The following is a 22,320-nucleotide window of genomic DNA, read 5'->3' as shown; positions in this document are numbered from 1 at the left end:
GAGCTATGCTGTGTCACCAGAAGTACCCCCGGGTCCACCATAAAAGGAGCCCGCTGCAAAGACACTGGGGGTCCGAGTCGGGAGGCAGTGCCCTTTACATCAACTTGGTCGAGGAGTAGGAGAAGAAAAGAAAGCATTTTGTGCAACCAGTTGTGTCTCAAGTGTTGTAAGTCACCTAGGGTAAACTTGCACCATCATCATCATCATCATCATCATAAAGGCGTCTGCCAAATAAATGCAGATTTATGCACATTGTTTCTATTTTTTGTTATGTTTGAATGATTATTTTTCAATTTTTTAATGTAATTTCTGTTCTTATTTAGTATTTATGCTCCATGTGTTTTGTGGGTGGTGCTGCAGAGGTGTGGCCACCATGATGTCACTGCTGAAGCTCCGCCCTCCTCCTTTATGTTTGAGTTTGGCGAGTTGGTCCTTCGGTGCTCCATTGATGTTTGGAGGCTTTCTGGTTTTGGGTTTGTTGTGATTGATTAATGAATTCCTGATTATTTATTGAACTTTTTTAGGCAAATACCGTTTTTCTTTTTTATCCTTTTTTTATTTATTGTTTAATAAATTTTCTACTCATCAAGGTTATTTTTTTAGTCTTATTGAGCCAGAGATCTGATGGCTTCTCCCCCTTGAATGTTATTTAGTTGTATTTTAAAAGCCAGGGCTTCACTTTAGGCCTTTGTAGGCCTAAGCCTGCCTGTGATGGCTGGGCTCCTGTCGTGGGTCTGATACGCCGGGATGAGCTTCGGCTCCGTAGATTTGAATTCTTTCTCTTCAAGATGGATGGAGAGTGGGAGCTGGCGACTGTGTGGCGGACTGGCATCCCTTCCTGGGTTGGTTTTGGGTTTATTTATTTATTTTTGCTGAATAGGATCACTTAACCCTACAAGGGTCCCCATTCATTCTGTGCCAAAGACTCATTGTGTGACCCCTGAGCTGCACAGTTTAAGGCCAGTTAGGTATGTGGCTGATGGGAATAAAAGGCATTGATTTACCATCTATATGTTAATCTTAAAAGGAAATGTAACGAATTATCGACACTTTCATGACTGAATTTGAAATTCTGTTTGGGTGGAAGGCATGAAGGGGCTTCTCAGTTTGTGTCCTCAAGGTCACCTTCTCTCACCATCTCTCTTCAGGTCCGGCCATAACAAGATCTGGGATTGTGGCTAACAGTAACCGCACCATCATCACCCTGACCTGGGAGATCCCACTCACCTCGGTGGTCTCAGGTTTTCTTGTGCAGAAGTTGGGTCCAGCTCTACAGAGACATGCCCGAGACACCACGACATCCTGGGGGACCATTCACACCAAAGGGCCCAACGATCGCAGTGATGACGTCCTCGGCCTCAGCCCCGATCTGACCTACCAGTTCAGAGTCATACCTGTGCTCGGCCAAACGCAGGGGTCACCTTCAGTGGTGCAGACCATCGGGCCGGGTGAGTGAATTGAAATGGGGCTTTGGGGCTTTTAGAAAATCGGAGACGTCAGGAAGACCACACCATCGCTGCTGAGCCTTCGCCTCCTTTCCCCAACCGCGAAAAGACAGAAGTTCTGACTTTGTTAAATGTTTCAGTGTTGAATTTGTTTTCCAGTTCTTTTCCTATTTTGAAGCGTTTTTATAGAAAAGACAAACTGATATAAAATGAACAACATAACACAGACATAAATATAAAAAAACAAAAACAACAGGATCAATCAGTGGAGGTGCATGACAGATTGATAGACTTGAAAAGTACAAAATGAAAAGAAAGATAAATGGATACGGTGCTGTACTGTTAACTGATCTATAGAAAGGAGCTATATAATAGAGAGGGAGATATCAAAGGTACTATGAGATACACAGACAGACAGACAGATAAGAAATGCAATATATGATAGATGATAGATGAAAGGCACTATTATATTGTAGGGAAACAGATATGAAAGGCACTATATAATAGGTAGGTAAACACTATTTAATCAATAGATAAATTAAGAGTGATAGATCTGGAAAGCACTATATAATAGATAGATAGATGTCAAGTGCACTGTATAATTAATAAATAGATTGATAGTCTTTCACATCTATCTATTAATTATAGGGAAAATGATATGAAGGCACTATATAATAGGAGAATACTATATAATCGAAAGATAAATTAAGAATGAAAGATATGGAAAGCACTATATAATAGATAGACAGATGTGAAAGACCATATATTAAAGGGTGGTAGTCATGAAAGGCAGTACATAATAGATAGATAAATAGATCTGAAAGGCACTATAAAATGTTACATAAATTTGAAAGGTATTCTATAACAGATATGAAAGACATACATTTAGGTCCATAAATATTTGGACAGAGACAACTTTTTTCTAATTTTGGTTCTGTACATTACCACAATGAATTTGAAATGAAACAACTCAGATGCAGTTGAAGTGCAGACTTTCAGCTTTAATTCAGTGGGGTGAACAAAACGATTGCATAAAAATGGGAGAACAGAACCAAAATGAGAAAAAAGTTGTCTCTGTCCACATATTTATGGACCTAACTGAAATGTAATAGTTACTGTAAACAGATGTAGAAGACCTGCTGTTATAGGGAGGTGGATATTAAAGGCACTATATGACAGAGAGAGATAGAAAGACACTATGAAATGTTAGATAGATGTGAAAGTCGCTATATGCACAGGAGAGATAGCTAAGACACTGCACAGCAGATACAGTACGCTACCAGTCAACACTCTGCACACATGTAGACCTTTTCATGTTTTAGATAGAAACTGATACTTTTTTTTTAATATATAAATCAAGACTCAGTTCGATTGTTTTCAAAATCCAGCTCAGACGTTCCTATTGTTTCTGAAGGCTATCACTGCCGATTTTTACTTTCTTGTTCACGCTGGACTGCAGAGCCGTGTTTTCATCAGCGGTTCTTTCAGAGTCCTCGTGGTGAACTCCCTTAAATTCTCTCTAGTTTGATGTTTGACGTGCCGATCGGTTATTAGAAAATCCTCGGTCATTGCAGTAGCGCCGCTGACACTCATCACTCTCTTCACTTGGGCTGTGAGGTGTTCCTGGTATTCCTAAAGTTCAATTCTGGGTTCAGAGATGAGTGAAACTAAACCTCTTTGTCAAGTAACATGTCCGCCTATTGTTTCCTTTTTTTCCCACCAGCGTCGTCCGGCCTGAGTCCCGGTGCGATTGCTGGCATTGTCATCGGCTCCGTCTTTGGTTTCCTCCTCCTGTTGCTTCTCCTGCTTCTTCTCATCTGCTGCTGCTGCTGCCGCCGAAAGAGACAAAACGAAGGTGCGTATTTGTGCAGACGCCTCTGGTTAGTTCTTGACAAACAACTGGGAGAAATGAGCACCAGGGAGTCAAGTCCACTTTTTCTAACTATTTCATAAAAACTTTGTTAACACTACATGACCACATACAGCACCCTGAGTGACGCGCCCCCTGGTGGTCGGCACTCTCAGATCTGCTCCTAGAAGCTCAATTCTGTTCATCACATTTGTTAACCCTTGTTGCTATTGCTGTTTTTTTTTATTAGCAATTGTTGTTATTATTTATTTATTTATTACTATATATTTCCATTTATTTCTATCTCCTCCCTTAGCTATTGCTTACTAGCCGGCGCATAATTTTGTATTGATGGGTGAACACGTCCTGAACGACACAGTTGTCCAAATGGGGTGGGTTTGAGGATACGACTGTAGGTGAATGAAAAGATGGAACTCTGGAGAGGGCAACATACAATTGTCCGTGACTGAGAATTGGAGGACCGCCGTCGCACGCTCATACAGCGATTCACATCCGCGACAAACATGATTTTTCTTAGATGGTCCTATCGCGTCCATCCTCGCACCTCCTGGTCATGTGCCCGCTCGCAAGAGCAACTCATGGAGACCCACCCACCAACTCTAAGACCATGGCATGTAAAACAGTTTGTGATGGTGGAATAATAAACAATAATGAAAACTCAACATGGCTCAGAGGTGCATGTGGACTGTAGCAGAGACAAACGCGAATGACGCCGTGTGTTGTGAGTTGCTGCGTCCGAGTTGGTGGGCGTGGCTCTGCGAGTTGTCGTCGTATCCAATGGTCTTAGAGTTGGTGGGCGTGGCTCTGCGAGTTGTCGTCGTATCCAATGGTCTTAGAGTTGGTGGGCGTGGCTCTGTCCTGCGTGCTCCATGGGTGTCTTGCTTGCGCTGGCGGTGGCTTAGTTAATTATATATATAGATTGTTTTTTAATGTATAGTGTTGTGTAACATTACTTGTTTTCCACTCGTCCCGTGTTTATGTGTATGTTGTACCGTGGTGGTCCTGTTATTTCGTGCCACCGTATGCTGCAATGTGGTGTATAGTGACAGTAAAGACACTTGACTGGACTTAATGGGACTGGGCATGGAGGACAGAGCTGACAGCTTGGAATGCTCAGGAGATGAAAAAGCTTTTTTATTTTTAACGGCACAGACAAAAGTGATAGTTGGGGGGAAAAAAAGAAAAAAAAACTTGCCAGGGTAAAAATATCAAAAATAAAAAATAAAAATTGAGCATCTCATCCAAAATAAATAAATAATGGTGGTAATGAAGTAGGCGGCATGGTGGTGCACTGGGTAGCACTGCTTCCTCACAATTAGGAGACCCGGGTTCGCTTCCCAGGTCCTCCCTGCGTGGAGTTTGCATGTTCTCCCCATGTCTGCCTGGGTTTCCTCCCACAGTCCAAAGACGTGCAGGTTAGGCGGATTGGCGATTCTAAATTGTCCCTAGTGTGTGCTTGGTGAGTGTGCTGTGTGTGTGTGTGTCCTGTGGTGGGTTGGCACCCTGCCTGGGATTGGTTCCTGCCTTGTGCCCTGTGTTGGCTGGGATTGGCTCCAGCAGACCCCCTGTGTTTGGATTCAGCGGGTTGGAAAATGGATGGATGGGTGGTTAAGAAGTAGTGGTAAATATACAGCAAAAAGTAAAATAAAAAAAGAATACTAATGATAAAGTTACAAACCTTTTATTTATTATTATTATTATTATTATCAATATGCGGACAGATGATCCACTGTGGCAACCCCTAACTGGAGCAGCCGAAAGAAGATTATTCTTATTATCAGCGGGTTGGAAAATGGATGGACGGATGGATGGATTATTTTTAATAATATTTAATATTTTTTTACCAAAACTAGGCTAGTTGAATGTGCTTTTCTGAGATCCTACCTTTTCAATGAGGTCAGATGAATGAAATGGCCATGCAAGCCACAAACAAAATGGCCACAGAAATGGATGACGACCTTCTCAAAATGGCGTCAGTAAAGGGGCCAAAACAGCAGTTGAAATGCAGAAAAATCAGACCACTCAGAATCAGCCGGAGGCTCAGGACACTTTTTAATTTGGTGCACTCCTCATTAGGCGGCACACATCGACGTAAGAATATTACTTGTATTTTCTCATTTCGTATACACATTTGCTATAATTTTATTTTTTTTAACCACCAGATGATTAAAATGCTGCGGTGGGTTGGCACCCTGCCCAGGATTGGTTCCTGCCTTGTGCCCTGTGTTGGCTGGGATTGGCTCCAGCAGACCCCCGTGACCCTGTGTTCGGATTCAGCGGGTTGGAAAATGGATGGATGGATGATTAAAATGACAGGTCAAAAAGCACAAAAATGTTTTTTCTAGAACAGCTAATGGGACAGAAGAGAGCGACAGGGCTGAGCAAAGGAGTAGCTGAAAACTGGGACAAAAATGTTTCATTGGGAATTTCAGACCTCTGAGCAAAACCGGGAGATCACATAAAGACAGCAAAAAAGAGTCAAAGCCTGGAAATCGGAAAACAGCAAACAAAACGCGAGGCAAACTTTACAGTCAGAGGGTCCGAGCAAAGGGGCCAAAACCGAATGAAATTCACAAGTCGTATATTAGCAAAAAAATAAAAAAGTTTTCTTGTTATCCATAGATTGGATAAGGAAGAGAACCCCCAGGTAACCTTTTATCCCGTTGCACTGATTTGAAACAGGTCACGACCTCTGAGGCCACGCCCCTAGAAACACTGGGCACAGAAATAACGAGGGGCACTCAAAATGGCGTCAATCGAAGGACCTAAAGTGGTAAAAAAAAAAAAAGCACACAACACTTAAACCATTAGGAAAATCAAGCAAATAACGAGGGGAGTGGAATGCTTGACCCCCAAAACCCCCAATTCAAGTAAGAGCTGGAACCATTTACTATGCAAATGAACAAAGGAGCCAACAGGCAAACCAAATCACGACCACGCGCCGCCATTGTCTTCAACCGCCAGTAACCACAGGACCTCAGCCGAAATTTCGGGGGGCTAGCCGGACCACCCTGTCTACCTCTTTGATCCAAGAACAAAATAACAAGAGCACGATTGTGCAAAAAATCAGACAAATCAATAAAGCCGTCGGCTATTACGACGTTTCTTAATCTGGCTTGTTGTCGGATTTCCTTCCTGCATGGTGGTCTTCTTCCAAGGGAGAGCCCTCTGTTTATTGCTCCTGGTCTGGAGGGGCGGCGTTAGTTGCCCTCACTGGGCCGATTGTCTGGGTTGACATTGGAAGAGGAGACAAGGCAGTTAGCGATTGCACTCCCTGGTGTCCCTGGGTGGTAGGAGCTGAGAAGGTGACCCTCTGATGCACAGGAGTGGCACCTTCTTTTATACTCTCATGGCCGATGATGCCACAGGCACCAAAATCACCTCGCTTCAGATGTGCTGCGCTATCTGCTACATGGCCTGTGCAGGAAAGTCGCCGAGATGGAGAACATCTGCTCATTTTCAGCGAGGAACCTTTTAGAAAATGGTGATTACGTCCCGTGATGCTCCGAATGTCTTTGTTTGGTGAGCTGCTTGTTTTTGACCACCCGTGTTGAAGAGGTGCTGCCTCATGGAGCTTGAACTGGTCTGTCATCTCCACCAACATTAAAAACGATTCTTTAGGAAAGAATACTAACGTACAGAATAGCACGCAAAATCTAGACGACGGTGTGGATGAACCTTCTGGAGGTCACCAGAAATCATTGAGACCCTCGGCGTGTCCTGCACTCTGCTAATCTCTTGTGTTCTTGTCACCCTTAGATAAGAAGGAGAAGATACCTGTTGGCCAAAAGCCCGTGCAGGTAAGCGTTCCTCAGTCCTGTCTGTCTTTTGTTTGTTTCAGTAGGAGTTATGGACCCATCAAGGCCGAGTCTGAAGGCCCCGAGCCTGAGTAGCCACACTTCTGTTTTTTTGGTGTCTCTTATAATGGCGTTCTGGCTGATGATGGAAGTTTTCATTTTGTAAGTCTGCAGTGAATTTGGGAGTGGATGACGTCCTACAGGGGTACACGTCAGGCTGTTAGAGGTGGCATGGTGGGCTAACGCTGCACCTTACAGTCCCGATTTCCCGAGTTCAGATCGCAGCCCCTTTCTCCTGGTACTCCAATGTTCCCCACCAAAGACACGAATGTTTCATTAACGGGTACAGCTAAACTGACCTCTGATGTATGACCTCCACCCTGTCCACCGTTAGTTCCTGCCTTGTGCCCATGGGATACGGGACAGACTCCTGCACCTATATATATATATAAGTATAGACGGCTTTCCAGTAAGCCAAGACGCCAACACTCTTGGTATGAACGTCCTCATTAAAAACCAGGAGGAGGTTCAACCAGTTGGACCAGACCAGGTGAAGCCCATTACCATGGGTGACGTATATTTAAAATAAAAATAACAAGCGCAGTCATTCCTTTACTGAGCGCCCATTTAATCAGCGATGGGGGATCTGATCCTCATGTGGTGTCCAGGATTACGGATCCTCAACAGTCAAGTCAGCCTCGCCTTCCATGGTGGCGTTCTATCGTGTCCAGAAGTGAACAGACTCTCTCTCTGGGCTCATTGGTTGGATTGGTTGGCATCAAAGTCTTCTGGATTGTTTTCCAGAAGTTTCATCTTCTTTGTTTTTTCCTTTTCCAGACACATCGGAAAACTCAGCCAGTCCGAACCCCCAATCCGCAGCTAGTTGGTGGAGTCATACCCACGAGCAATGGGGTCTCCGCCTCTGTCAGAAGGACCCCCAGTCCAGTCTCCACACTGAGCCAGGTAAGCATGTGTCCTCCTTTGTGGGTCAAACGTTCATTCAGAGTTCTCTAATTATAGTGTGGCTGATAACTTCAAGCCCACCCTTCAGCACAAAAGTGACAAGGGGTGGGTCTGCTGTCTCACCGATGCAGTGTCCTGGGTTCCGGTCTTGTGTTCTTGTGAAGTGTGCACATTCCCCCCAAAACGGTCAGCGTGGGGATTCCTTCCACATTACAATGATTTTGATGAAGAATAGCCCATTCATACCTACAGTCCTATTCATCTAGAATCTCCAAAGTAACAGCAAATTGAGATTTGAAGGTCCTGTCACACACACACCCCAGGGGGGTTCAGGCTAATGCTGAAACTCCAGTATAGGGGGCCAATCAGGCGTACTAAAGCCAACTGTGACTGACCTCACTTCTGCTCTCCTCTCCAGATGACCCGCCTCTTCCTTCCCCACCACCTTTGCTCTGCACTCGGTCCTCTTTGGTGACTCGGTCCCAATTGACTACTCGGCAGAGTGTCATGCAGCTCTGTTCCCTTATCAAGGTCTTGCGCTATACAAGGTGGATCCCCAACCCTTTATCTTTGTGTTCTCTTTTCCTTACAGTCCCTAGTGTCCTACTCGACCCCGGACTACTTATCCCTCCATGGTCTTCCTTGATGGTCTGCTGCGGTTCCATTCACATCTCAATTTTCCTTTTCTTGCCTTTCAGTTTTCATCACAGGAGTCGTCGTCCACCGAACCCCCCAAGCCAGTCATCCGTGCGGCGACCATCTTGTAGCTGTGGAGGCCACACTCCTTCTCCATTCTTTGCTATTCCTGGAGCTACTGTACGTTTTTCTTCATTTTTGTCAACTATCTCAGTCCCAACTTCTCTTGTGCTCCCCAAAATGCTTAAGAACATCAAAACAAACAAAGTGTCGGCAAACAGGAGGAGACCACCGAGCCCATCAAGCTCATTTGGCCGTCTAATACCCGAACTCTCCCAACATGTCATGCGGATACTTTTTGAATTTTGACTCCATGACTTGACAGGTTCTTCCAGGTGTGCTTCCTGGCTTTCCACTTGATTTCCATTACAACACTGTGGTAATTCCACATATGGGTGAAGATCCTTTCCTTGCTGTCACCTGGAAGAATGGCATGGATTAGGGATGTGTTGCAGGACAATGAGAAGAAAAGGATCATTTAGTGACTTGAAGCCCCTAGTCCTAGTTTACAGTTTTGAAGGACCTTTTGCCCAAGGATTAATCCAGAGGGTCAGCACTGTCTGCTAGCTCCACGGCGCCCCCATCTGGACCACCCTCTAGTTTCTCTTTTTCTCTCTGTAGTTTTGCACATGACTTCATAGTGGCACTGGCTCCAAAGGTACGTGGCCTTGGACATTGGGTAGCCCAGAGTGAGTCCAAGAAGAAGAAGAAGAAGAGGAGGAAGAATGGACCACAGAAGAGAGGCGTGACCCTGCTTTGGGCTTAAGGGTCATCAAAAATATTTTTGATATGATTTGTAAATATTTGAAAATGTATTGTAATCTTTCTTAAGTATTAACAGCGTATCTGTCATTATTTTAGTGATCTCGGGCCCATCGTCCTTAATGGGTCGTACAATTCAACTCGGAATAATAAGACCCTTGAAGATTAGCCTCAAGCATTGACCCCTCCTGAGTTTCAGTCCTTTGCTTGTGCCCTTCATCTCCTCAATGGAGCATCTCGAGCTCTTCTTGCCAGGCTTTGTGTTACCTGGACTGGTTACTTGCTCGTGGTTTTCCTCACATATGGCCATTATGATGTATCGGTCCCAGACTAACCTCTGGTTCCGGCGTTATTCATTAATATTCTATTACTGAGAGGCGAGATGGTGTTAGTTTGGTGATGTGCAGAGGAGAGATGCTGGGTATACTGAGAGAAGGGTACTAAGGATAGAGCTGCTAGGTAAGAGGAGGAGAGGAAGACCTAAGAGAAGGTTTATGGATGTGGTGAGAGGGGACATGGTGGGGGGGTGACAGAACAAGATGACAAGGACAGGAAGAGATGGAACAAGATGATCTGCTGTGGCAACCCCTAATGGGAGCAGCCGAAAGAAGAGGAAGAGCAGCATGTGTCCACTTGAACTGTCCGGTGATGAAATTCCAGTTCAGTTGTCCAAATGTCTGCCAGCATATCATGAATTGTGTGAAGAAGAAGACGAAAGCTTTAATTGGGCATAATGGGGGTACAGTGCACGGCTGTCTCTTGCTCTAAGTGAATATCTGGGGTGCCAGCTTATAGAGAAAAGAGGGGTGAGGACCCCAAGGGGACTAGAAATGGCTCTGGTGCCGTAGTTCACATTGATGGGAGGTTCTTGTTTAGTTCAGGTAAAGCTTAGCGAGTCCCAGGCTTGGATGAGTTTCAGCTCCATTGTGTTAAGCCCGATATGACTTGGGCTCGGAGGTCTGTGTAATTACGGTTAAGCCCGAGTCAGAGTCGGGGTGATGTGTACCGATCTGCTTTTAGAGCAGGGGTGTCCAACTCCGGTTCTGGTGGGCCGCAGTGGCTGCAGGTTTTCATTCTAACCCTTGTCCTAGTACGTTTTTGCTGATAATTAACTCCTTTTCCCTTCCTTTTCATAGCCCTGTTTTGATTCAGTCCTCTGAATTGATTTGTTTCTTTGTTAAACAGAAATGAGACGTGAAACGAGTTGACCGATGACCAGCTGAACCAGAACGTCAACCGCTAGCCAATTTCATTCCAACCAGTTCCTTAATAAGAAGTCGATTCTTGCTGTTAATTAAAGCCGTTATTGAATATTAGGACTTGTTGCTGCTCTCGTTCTGCCACAGCCGACTGTCGATTTTCTGTTTCTCCTGAGACCACCGTCAAGATGTTTGGGTGACATGAGCAGACCAACATGACCGAGACCTTCGCCTTTCTTCATTTTCAAGTGAGCTGGTCAGGTGGCGGCTCGTTTTGGGTCTCATTCTTGTTTGGCTGCTCGTTAAGGAAAAAGAAACAATTAAGGGGGTCTGAGTCAAGTCAATTAGAAGCGAAGGCAAAACAAGTGAATCCGCAGCAAAAATGGTTCACTGATTAAAACAATGGTGAGAATGAAAACCTGCCCACCAGGATCGGAGTTGTTCTCCCACCCCATAAGTGTATTAAGCCTAAGTAATGCTCAGGACAGTATTCTGATGCCACCTAGTGGATAAATGAACTGTAAGCTGCAAAGAGATCATCAAGATTTCTATGCAGGCACTTCATTAATATTTATGAGTTGGGCGGAGCCTCCAACCACAACACAATGGCGTGTTAACGTACATATGAAAGGAACCATATAATTGATAGATAGATAGAAAAGAAAGGCACTATATAATAAATACTGATTCAGTAGAAAAGGCACTATAAAACTAAACTAAAAAAAATTAATAAAAAAAGAGAAATAGATGAGAAGCCACTATATTTAGATTGATAGGAAAGGCACTATATAAATAGATACACATATATGAAAGGCACTATATAATTGATAGATATGAATAAAAGCACTTCATGATAGATTGGAAAGGCACTATATAATAGATAGATATGAAAGGCACTATATAGATAAATAGATATGAAAGGCACTATATAATTGATACATATAAATGAACAGCAATTCATGATAGATTGGAACAGCACTATATAATAAATAGATGTGAAAGGCACTAGATAGATAGGTAGATAGATAGATACGAAAATAACAATATGTGAAGCATGCAGCTATACCACATTATAGTGCCTTTCATCTTACTTATCAGTTTAAATAGATATGAAAGGCACCATATAATTGATAGATAGAAAAGAAAGGCACTATATAATAGATAGATAGATTCAGTAGAAAAGACACTATAAAACTAAACAAAAAAGTAAAAAAGAAAAGAAAAATAGATGTGAGGGTACTATATTTACATAGATAGGAAAAGCACTATGTAGATAGATGTGAAAGGCACTATATAGAGAGACTGATAGATAGAAAAAATACAATATGTGAAGTATGGAGCCATACCACATATTTATAGTGCTTTTCATATTACTTATCAGTTTTAGATAGACCATTACACAGATATGAAAGGCACTATATAATAGAAAATGTGTGAAAACTACAAGTGTGAAATATTAGTCATCGACTGAAGATATGCCTGTCCTAAATGAGTATATTCCCCATATTTAATTTATTGTGTGTTCATTAAAACCAGAGCACAATTTCAGTGTTCAACCAACAGGCCCACCTGATTACCAAAGGGTATCTCGCATACTTTAAAACTACAGAAAAAAATATATATATTTCTGTTTTTCTTATAGATGATTTCTTATAGACCTTTCTAAATGCAGAATAAAAAGAGATAAAAAACAAACCCAGCTAATCAAATGAGAGCAATTTGACAGAATAAAAAGCAGGGAGAAACAAAAACCTGCCACCAGGGGACGCCACAAGACAGAACGTGGTGTTCGGACAGTTTTGGCCTCATAGTAACAGCGAATCACCTAAAAAAAATCTCATGTGGAGTCCTCCCAGAGGGGATAGAATTCTGCTGTGACATCGTCCACAGCTCACTTGTGTCTCACAGTTTTGAACCCACCTTCCATAATGAGCATACTGAGGTCTTCATCTATCATGTGCAATGAACCAAGCGTGCATGAAAACAACCTTCTCCAAGCTGATTTGTGCAATTTAGGGATGTAGTGGGGCTGGAGCCTATCATAGCAGCACCGAGCGCAAGGCAGGAACCAACCCGAGATGAATAACCCCCTTTTTCGGGGCTATCTTGGCTACAAGCAAAAGTCAGGGGCCTGCTTTCAGTGAGAGAATCGGTTTATATGGCGGATGTACTTGCGCCGTTTCTGTGGCCGCAGGAGACCCCGAAGGGATTGAGGCGATGCAAGTGCTTTTGGTGTTTATCTGATGGTCTCAGAAGGCTGAATATTCTGCTGACTTTCTTTAGTATCAGAAATAGAAACGCGATAAAGAGTTCAAGATGAGCGGCTCGGGCTTCGTGGAAACGATAAAGAGGCGGCCGCCCTCAGTTTGGGCTTTGTCGTCTCCCTTTTAGGGGCATCGATAGGTGCACTTTTTATGTTATTTTATGTTTTTTTTTTTATTTATTTGTTTGAAGATTCTGGCTTATTTGATTTAATGCTGGGCGGCACGGTGGCGCAGTGGGTAGCACTGCTCGTTTCCCGGGTCCTCCCTGCGTGGAGTTTGCATGTTCTCCCCGTGTCTGCGTGGGTTTCCTCCCACAGTCCAAAGACATTCAGGTTAGGGGCATTGGCGATTCTAAACTGTCTCTAGTGTGTGTTTGGTGTGTGTGCGCCCTGCGGTGGGCTGGCACCCTGCCCGCGGTTTGTTTCCTGCCTTGCGCCCTTTGTTGGCTAGGATTGGCTCCAGCAGACCCCCGTGACCCTGTAGTTAGGATATAGCGGGTTGGATAATGGATGGATGATTTAATGCTGAAGATGGAGGCTCCCTATCTACTTACGTTAAACGCCCCTCTGATGGCAATTGCGTTAACGGGCTCCCAATGGTGTCTCTTTTATCCATCCATTCATCCATCCATCCTTCTTTCCAGCCTGCTTATGCAGAGCCCTTTATTGATTTTAAATAAAGCTATTAAAACGTGTTGTATTTTGTCAGCTTCTGTCCATTACAGTTACTGTGTAATATTCAAATGGCATTTTCGTTTTGATTTACCGTCATATTCGTACGATATAATTGTGCAGAAAGTTGCAGAAATAATAAACTGAAGGCTTATAATAATTAAAAAAAGGTAACTAATGCTAAAACCAATTCTAATTACCCATCACAATTTTTACAGTTCTGCATGCAGCCACCATTCTGTTGAGCTGCCAAACGCCATCATCGCGACGGACGAATTCTCGTTGACATCACAACGCCATGTCAGTCGGTGCCCGAGCGTCACTGTTAATAATCACAATTCACAAAATCGGGGCATTAGGGGGCCCGTCAAAAGTCGCAATCCGAGTCAAAAACGACGGAGGGGCTGCAGTGCTGAGACACGGACTGTGCCACACAGCAGGTCTAACATCAGAAACGGTGTCTCCCACATTTTAAAACGAACAAATCAATAATAAAAAGTGTTCAACACCAAATGTCCCTATACTCTCCTATGTACTGCAACGACAAGGACATCTGGAAACGGGACAAAGCGTGAACAGGTCGATCCTGCCAAAAATAAAAAATAAAAACGTTAAAATGAAAAGCTCAACTTGCGTTAAATGTCTCATCATTTGTACCCTGCACGTCTGTCACCGGAGCGCAGACTTGTAGACGGCTGATAGCATCGCCAGCGTGCCGCCCACCGCTCCGCTCTTCACTGCCTCGGCTGCGCATTCACTTCGACTTGTGACTCAAAACGCGGACCACGCCGGTAAGTTTGTCCTTTTTTGTCGCGCTTTTTGATTCTCTGCCACATCATGAAAAATAATTTAAAGGTAAAAACAACGCGCTCGGAGCGCAGGAATGTCCTCCTAATTCTTATTGCTTATGTGTGTGTGTTTTAAAAACCTTTTAGACACAAGACAGCCCGTGTGCAGTAGTAAGACAGACGGACTAACCGGTAAGTCTTTTGTTAGTTTCCGTTATTGTCACTTTATTAATAATAATCCGTCGATCTGCACACATCTCAAGAAGACAAAGTCAATCACCTTAAAAGACGAGACAGGACTGCGCTCTGCTTTGGCTCCGTGTTTGTGCGGTGCCAGTGAGAAACGTGAAAGAGAAATAAAGGAGTGTTGTGTGCCGCCTGCCTATGTCGGGGTTGGGGCGGCTGGAGCTCCCCTGGGCACCACCACAGACATCGATGAGTACGGACAGTCGTCCTCCTTACCAAAAGTTCCCAAGTACGCTCAACAAACGCTAATTTTCTCCTACGATTTTCTTCCTGTTACAAAATCGGACTGATTTGTGGGCACAACTCTTCACTCAAGTAACTCGCATTCTTGGTGTGTTCTTATTTCATCTCAATGTTCTTTATTTTAATTTTCTCTCCTCAGATTTCCAGTCATGCTGCCCAGAAGAGGACGCTTCTTCGTTTGCTTCACTCCTCCTGGTAGGTCCTTTCTATGAGAGCGGCAGGTGTAGCCATCTCGGTGGTGGGGGGTTGGGGTTGTATGGGGGCAATGCATATATCTCTGTTACATGTCATTTGGTATGTGATTCGTAAAAGCAGTGTTAAAATTTATGATGCACCATCTGTTGGAATGACAAATGCAATACATTTTATTACTACAAATGTTTGTGATTTGCCATCTGTTGGAATGATGAATGCAATGTATTTTATTAGTACATGCATTACAAAATGCATTTCAATAGATGGTGCACTGCAAACATTGTCTCTGGAGTCTACGTTGGTTACTTAAATTTTAGCCTATCTTAGATGAGTAGCCCCGCTAATTAAATATAAACTATTTTTTGTGGAACTAAACTAAACACGTATAGTAATAAAATGCATCACTTCAAATGTTTGTGATGCACCATCTGTTGGAATGATGATTGCAATGCATATGTCTTTGTTACATGTCATTTGGTATGTGATTCGTGAAAGCAATGTTAAAATTTATGATGCACCATCTGTTGAAATGACAAATACAATAAATTTTATTAGTACAAATTTTGTTATGTGCCATCTGTTGAAATGATATATGCATTGTATTTTATTACTACATGCATTACAAAATAAATTCCAATAGATGATGCACTGCAAACGTTGTCTCTGAGGTTTACTTTGGTTACATACATTTTAGCCTGTCTTAGATGAGTAGCCCAGCTAGTTAAATATAAACTAGTTTTTGTCTACTTACTATTCACCTTAATAAAAGGACAAGTGTCTCTGTGTCTGCATATTTGTGTGTCCATGCGGTTGCTATGTTTCTGTCATTTCAACAGATGGCACATCACAATTTTTTTTTTGTAGTAATAAACATTCTAACAGATGGTGCATGACAAAGATTTGTAGTACTAAAATGCATCACTACAAATGTTTGTGATGCACCATCTGTTAGAATGAAAAATGCAATTTATATGCCTCTGTTATATGCCATTTAGTATGGGATTATTAAAAGCAGAGTTAATGTTTGGGATGCACCATCTGTTGGAATGACAAATGAAATGCATATGCCCCTGTTATATGGCATTTAGTATGGGATTATTAAAAGCAGAGTTAATGTTTGTGATGCACCATCTGTTGGAATGAAAAATACAATGTATATGCCTCTATTATATGCCATTTAGTTGGGATTATTAAAAGCAGAGTTAATGTTTGGGATGCACCATCTGTTGGAATGAAAAACACAATGCACATGCCCCTGTTATATGCCATTTAGTATGGGATTATTAAAAAGCAGCGTTGTTTCTGTTTTGACAGCACCTTTCATTTGTAAACCTTTAATGGGATGCCATGGAGGTCCCCAACTCTTTGTGTCATCTCCTTACTATCCACCTTAGTGTCTGTGTGTATGTTTGGTTGGCAGGTCTTTCTCATTCCAGCAGATGCCACATCACAAGCATTTGTAGTAATAAAATGTGTCTTTTATTAAGGTGGACAAGTTTGGTATTTTTCAAGTCAAAGAGATTTTGTCACAAACATTGTATGTGCGTATTTTCCGCAGGAAATTGTGTTCAAAAGTCAAGCATTTGCTATAAATTCATAGCCAGTCCTTGCATATTACAATGCAGTCTTATATGGCATGAGGTGCCACTGGAAAATAAAAGCCTAAAAACTTACTGATGAAGTAAGAAAACACGCCTTCTGTGTTTGAGACGCATGTTTGTGATAACGAAAGAAATCTGGAAATTATCGTTTAATCGCATATTCCTGGTGCTCTTTGCGCGAGGTAAGGAGACGTTTTCTGTTCAAGTGTGTGCGTTGACACACAAGTGTGAAAGCTAATCAAAACGAAACCAACCACATGACATGAAAAGTCAACTGTGATTTGGTCTTTCAAGAGGAAACCCCGCCCCCCCGGAGGGTGAAAGGTCACGGTAGGAGAAGGTAAACGTTGAGGTTGCACCAACAGCTGGTCTTCTTTTAAAATGGCTGAGTTTCATCGTTTTGGCGTTAATGTTTTGTTTAAACTCGTGTGAAAAGGTGCTATATATGCGCCCGACCCGAAACACAGATTCATACGGAGGCACGTGTAAAATAAGCAGTTATTTATTTTTTTCTTCACCTGTGGGCGCACATCTTCCTTGTGTCCCACAGACATTACACAGTCCCAAAGCACAGTACACAAATACACACAGTTTTCTTCCTCCACCACTCCTCCTCCCTGGCAACCTCGTCCTCCTCCACTCGATTCTGGTCCCTGAGTGGTGGTCGCTGGCTCCCTTTTTTGGGTACCTGGGTGAGGCGAAACCAATGCCCACTATAAAACGGCAGAACTGGCTGTGCATTTAAAAAAATTGATAGAAAACGCTTAACTTTAGGACACACTTTCACGTGGCAAATGCTTCAACAATTGTGAAGAAATAACTTTTGACTTGGAAAATCCCAAATGTCTTCCTTTAAGTGATTTCTAAAGCGTGTGTTTCTTGTTTTGGGGTTTGTAACTGGTGGCTTTCTTTCATTTTCCCTGCCAGGCCTTTTGCTAATGGCTTTGTGGGGAGCCAGCAGCATGCCAGCTTCATCTTCAGCACCAGACCAAGACTCCTGTCTGCCCATCCACTGCACCTGCAACTTCTCTGCAGCTGCAGCCCCCCAGATTGTAACGGTGGTCTGGCACCAGTATGCGGATACACTGCAAAGCACTCTGGGGCCTAGTGATCAGCATCTCATGGACGGCAAAGACATTCGAGTTAATTGTGGCCTTCTGGTGGACAACTGTAACGGGACGTGTGGCGCCACTCTGTGCTTCAGGACTCACTCGCACGCCTCTGGTAGGGATGCAAGTTTAATGTTCGTTTACACATGATATGTTAATACATGAGTAGCACAGCTAGTTAAATATAAAATATTTTTTGTGGAAATAAACTAAGCATGTGTAGTAATAAAATGCATCATTACAAATGTTTGTGATGCACCATCTGTTGGAATGACAATTGCAATGCATATGCTCCTGTTGCAGGCCATTTAGTATGGGAATTGTTAAAGCAGTGTTAACGTTTGAGATGCACCATCTGCTGGAAAGACAATTGCAATGCATTTAATTCCAACAAATGTTTGTGATGTGCCATCTGTTGGAATGATATATGCAATGTATTGTATTAATACATGCACTACAAAATACATTCCAATAGATGGTGCACTGCAAACGTTGTCTCTGAGGTCTATGTTGGTTACTTAAATTTTAGCCTATCTTAGACGAGTAGCCCAGCTAGTTAAATATAAACTACTTTTCGTGGAACTAAACAAAACATGTGTAGTAATAAAATGCATCACTAGAAATGTTTATGATACACCATCTGTTGGAATGACAAATGCAATGCGTATGCCTCTGTTACTTGTCATTTGGTAGGGGATTCTTAAAAGCAGAGTTAATGTTTGTGAAACAATAAGCCAAATTTCCCCCTGAGACAAAATGAAATTCTCACTATCCATCTCTCTATCTAGACCTCAGAATTAATGTTTAACAATAAAATGCATTGCATTTCTCACCATGTAGTTTATTTTGCCCCCATCGTCTGTTTAATATTCACCTTAATAAAAGAACAAGCGTCTCTCTGTGTCTGCATATTTATGTGTCCATGCGGTTGCTACGTCTCTATCATTCCAACAGATGGCATATGAACATTTTTTTTCATAGTAATGAGCATTCCAACAGATGGCGCATGACAAAAATTTGTAGTATTAATAAATGCATGCTACAAATGTTTGAAATGTGCCATCTGTTGGAATGACAAATGCAATGCATATGTCTCTGCTATATGTTGTAAAAGCAGTGTTGCTACTGTTTATGCCTTGTAACCAACTTTTTAAACTAAAAGTGATATTTTAATAAGCAGCTAAATTTAAAAATGTGCTTTTCTGTTTCTTCTTGCATATAGAATTGAGATAAAGCAAACTGATAAGATAGCCACTACTGAGTTGGGTCAGCATTATCAAGGCCCTCGTGCTCTCGCCTGTTACACACGCTTATCTGCAGGAAGCTTCGGCCGCTACATGTCTGACGCTGTGTGTTTCAATGGCTATCCTAGATTCAGCAGTTTACGCTTATATTTACCCGCATAAGTGACATGCAGTTGATCTCTGTCCATAGTGTGCAAGGTGACCTGCTCAGGTCTGTGAATGTCAGCAGAAAGAGCTCTTAGCAGACAGGACATGGCCACTAAAGCTCTGAGAGAGAAGGACGGAAAGGCACTGGGACAAAGACAGGCCTGGCTAGTGGTGATAAAGGCGCCAGTAGAGACCAATAGAATTTTGTAGATTGTTATTTGTCCCCAGGGGGACATTTAGTGGAGTACTCTGCATGAAATGCATTAGGCAGTGGCAGCCCTCGGACCGAGAGCACAGAGCAGAGGTGGTAACACCTCCCGGCCACTAGAGGGCACACGATCTTCATGCTGAATGATTAAGTTTGTGCTTCCTCTCAGCAGCAGAGTTACTTGCCAGATCTGCTTCATTAAAGCTTTTGGGCAAGGTGGGGCTTCACTTGTCAAGCACATCAAAGACGATGATTAAATGATGAAGAACAATAAAGAATAAGCAGACAATAATAATGATAATTCTTTGCATTTACGTATATAGCGCTTTTCTCACTACTCAAAGCGCTTATCAATTTCAGGTTAAGGGCTTTGCTCAAGGGCCCAACAGAGCAGAGTTCCTATTGGCATTTACGGGATTTGAACCGGCAACCTTCTGATTGCCAGTGCAGATCCCTAGCCTCAGAGCCACCACTCCGAGGCAAGACACTGAAAGAAACAGGCAATCAAGACATAATCCTGAATATGGCCCAATATGTTCTGGAAATTCAAAAAATTTGGCGGGTGGCACTTTACTGGTCTATTATAATAAAAGTATGGCCCCCCTGCAAGCTTTTCTATTGATGACCCCCCCCCCCCCAGGACAAGATACATGCATGCAAGTGTATGTATGGCATTCATTGATCGCTGAAGTGATGGCAAAACCAAGTGATTGCTGCCATGATGGCAGAAAGAAAAAGAACAGTGGTGACATCTGCTGAGTGTCAATCACATTGCACAAGGCAATTCATTGATAAAGAACAAGAACGAATAAAAATCCAAAATGCTGAACCACATCGAGGAAAAAAGAAGTAGATAGATAGATAGATAGATAGATAGATAGATAGATAGATAGATAGATAGATAGATAGATAGATAGATAGATAGATACTAATTCTGAATATGGAGCAGTAGGTGAACTGGAAAGCTCATAGACTTGCAAGGCAAAGTCCAAGATAGAGAATGTAAGAAGGAGAACAAGAGAGGAAGATGTGATGACAATCAAGAAGATCTGCACATCGTTGGAACTTCTGATCATATGAAAGCTTTGCCTTTACATCTTTACAGTGATGTTTCTTTGAAGGGCACTGCTTTAGCTATGGGAGACTATTTGCGCCAAAATAAAACGCAATCCATCATGTTAACTACATTGCCATGCCATTTATATGCCCGCGGTGCATTTCATTTTCTGAAGGTTCAATCATGTGTCACACATGCGTGTCAGAAGGTCACCTTCCAGGCTTGTCAGAAGTGTAAGCACTAGGACACTAGAGGGCGCGATCACAGACTCCTCTTTTGTTGTCCACAGCTCAGAGGAGACGCCCATTGAGGGCACCTGGCCCCGCCCCTTCTGGTCCAAGAGCTTGAAAGCAGGGCGCTCCCGGTAGCCGAGATTAAATGACATTTATTCCACTTTTGCTTGTTTCCTGTGAGACAGAACTTCTTAATCACCTTGTAACCCATCAGAGGGCACTAATGCCATTTCATGTCGTCTTTTCTCTGATGACCAAACAGATCTGACTGTGATGCTACGCAGAAACAATGCCACATTGTTGGCCAGTGACAACGTGTTTATGTCCTGCTACAGCCGTGCCAGTCTTCCTGCTACGACACACCTGAATGGGACCAGGATGGTCGGCTTAACTTGGCTCTCCAAGGACCTGACGATATCGGATGTGGAGCGAGGTAGGAACATCTCCTTCCACAGGGAACAGAATGAAACAGGCAAAAGAAAATTGTTTGCCCCCCTGATTCCGACCCATCTTCCACTTTTACTTGCTTTATTTTTGGACATTTCCAACGATGAGATGCCCGAGGGAATCTGACTGGAAGCTTAGCTGACAGTGAAGTTAAGCAGATTACGTCTGCTGTGCTTATTTAAGATACCCTCCATCTTCGAGGAATCTCCCAGGTATGGAGTTTAGGGAAAAATACAAATTGGAAACCTGGGGTAGCAGGGTGGTGCAGAAGTTAGTGCTGGGAGAAATGGAGGCCTGCCTTTGATTACTGGACTAATTACTGCTGAGGTGGAATTTGCATCTTCTCCACATGTTCTTGTGAGTTCATTTCCATTGTCAAAAATGAACAACAACAAACATGAAAAGTGTGGGAGTTCCTCCATGAAACTCTCCGTTTAGTGGCCGTAAGCCTATAAGGCGTTGAGGTCATCCCGGCCTTAGGATAAGACAGCAGACAGTAGGCCTGTGGTCACCTCAACGCCTCACCTCCCCTGTGTGGCATTTAAATCAGACTCACTGCCCCCTCTGTCCTCAGGACCACCCCGTGTATCCCCAAAGACAAGAATGACAGTGAGAATGGAGAAAGGCCAGGGGTGTACTGCACATAGTACGGTGACCTGTTCATGTCCTTTGTTTTTCTTTCAGTACCAGAAACAAACCTGACAGCCACAGCTCTTATTTTAGTGGCCATCGTCGTCATCAGCATTCCTGTGATATACAAGGTGTACAAAAAAATGTAAGTAAGCAAGACGTCTGACCGTCAAACCAGTTGGCTTCTTCAGCTCCTCCATTTACCTGCTGTGTCTGTGAGAATCTACAGTGTGACTGCCCCCTGGTGGTGCCCTAACAAAAGTGATCGGACTGAAAGGCAGTATATGACAGATCGATAGATCGATAGATCGATAGATAGATAGATAGATAGATAGATAGATAGATAGACGTGAAAGGCACTATATAATAGATAGATAGATAGAAAGATAGATAGATAGATAGATAGATAGATAGATAGATAGATAGATAGATAGATGTGAAAGGCACTATATAATAGATAGATAGATAGATAGATAGATAGATAGATAGATAGATAGATAGATGT

The 22,320-nt window shown here is 42.9% G+C and overlaps 2 protein-coding genes across 2 annotated transcripts in view; both read left to right on the top strand.

Annotated features, from left to right (window-relative positions):
- Positions 1-9,609, top strand: part of vsig10l (V-set and immunoglobulin domain containing 10 like) — a 33,667-nt gene extending 24,058 nt beyond the window's left edge. Inside the window, exons 7-11 of the mRNA XM_051920515.1 lie at positions 1,149-1,448; positions 3,169-3,300; positions 7,075-7,115; positions 7,950-8,075; positions 8,774-9,609. Of these exons, the coding sequence (XP_051776475.1) occupies positions 1,149-1,448; positions 3,169-3,300; positions 7,075-7,115; positions 7,950-8,075; positions 8,774-8,842 (668 nt within the window). The 3' untranslated portion in view covers positions 8,843-9,609. The remainder of the gene's footprint in view (positions 1-1,148; positions 1,449-3,168; positions 3,301-7,074; positions 7,116-7,949; positions 8,076-8,773) is intronic.
- Positions 9,610-14,821: 5,212 nt separating this feature from the next.
- LOC127526179 (uncharacterized) lies at positions 14,822-21,311 on the top strand. The gene is made up of 3 exons (XM_051920774.1): positions 14,822-15,139; positions 17,668-17,964; positions 21,001-21,311. The coding sequence occupies exons 1-3, from the start codon at positions 15,094-15,096 to the stop codon at positions 21,309-21,311; spliced, it is 654 nt and encodes a 217-aa protein (XP_051776734.1). The 5' UTR covers positions 14,822-15,093.
- Positions 21,312-22,320: the final 1,009 nt, after the last annotated feature.

Source organism: Erpetoichthys calabaricus, chromosome 17, assembly GCF_900747795.2.
Source record: "Erpetoichthys calabaricus chromosome 17, fErpCal1.3, whole genome shotgun sequence".
Classification (NCBI taxonomy): domain Eukaryota; kingdom Metazoa; phylum Chordata; class Cladistia; order Polypteriformes; family Polypteridae; genus Erpetoichthys; species Erpetoichthys calabaricus.
Note: the sequence above shows the minus strand (reverse complement) of the source record. Positions and strands in the feature narration are given on the sequence as shown.

Coding starts and splice junctions, on each gene's coding strand:
- LOC127526179 (XM_051920774.1), top strand. CDS start 15,094: ATGCTGCCCAGAAGAGGACGCTTCTTCGTTTGCTTCACTCCTCCTG. Junction 15,140..17,667: donor CGTTTGCTTCACTCCTCCTG/GTAGGTCCTTTC, acceptor TTTCCCTGCCAG/GCCTTTTGCTAATGGCTTTG. Junction 17,965..21,000: donor GACTCACTCGCACGCCTCTG/GTAGGGATGCAA, acceptor ATGACCAAACAG/ATCTGACTGTGATGCTACGC.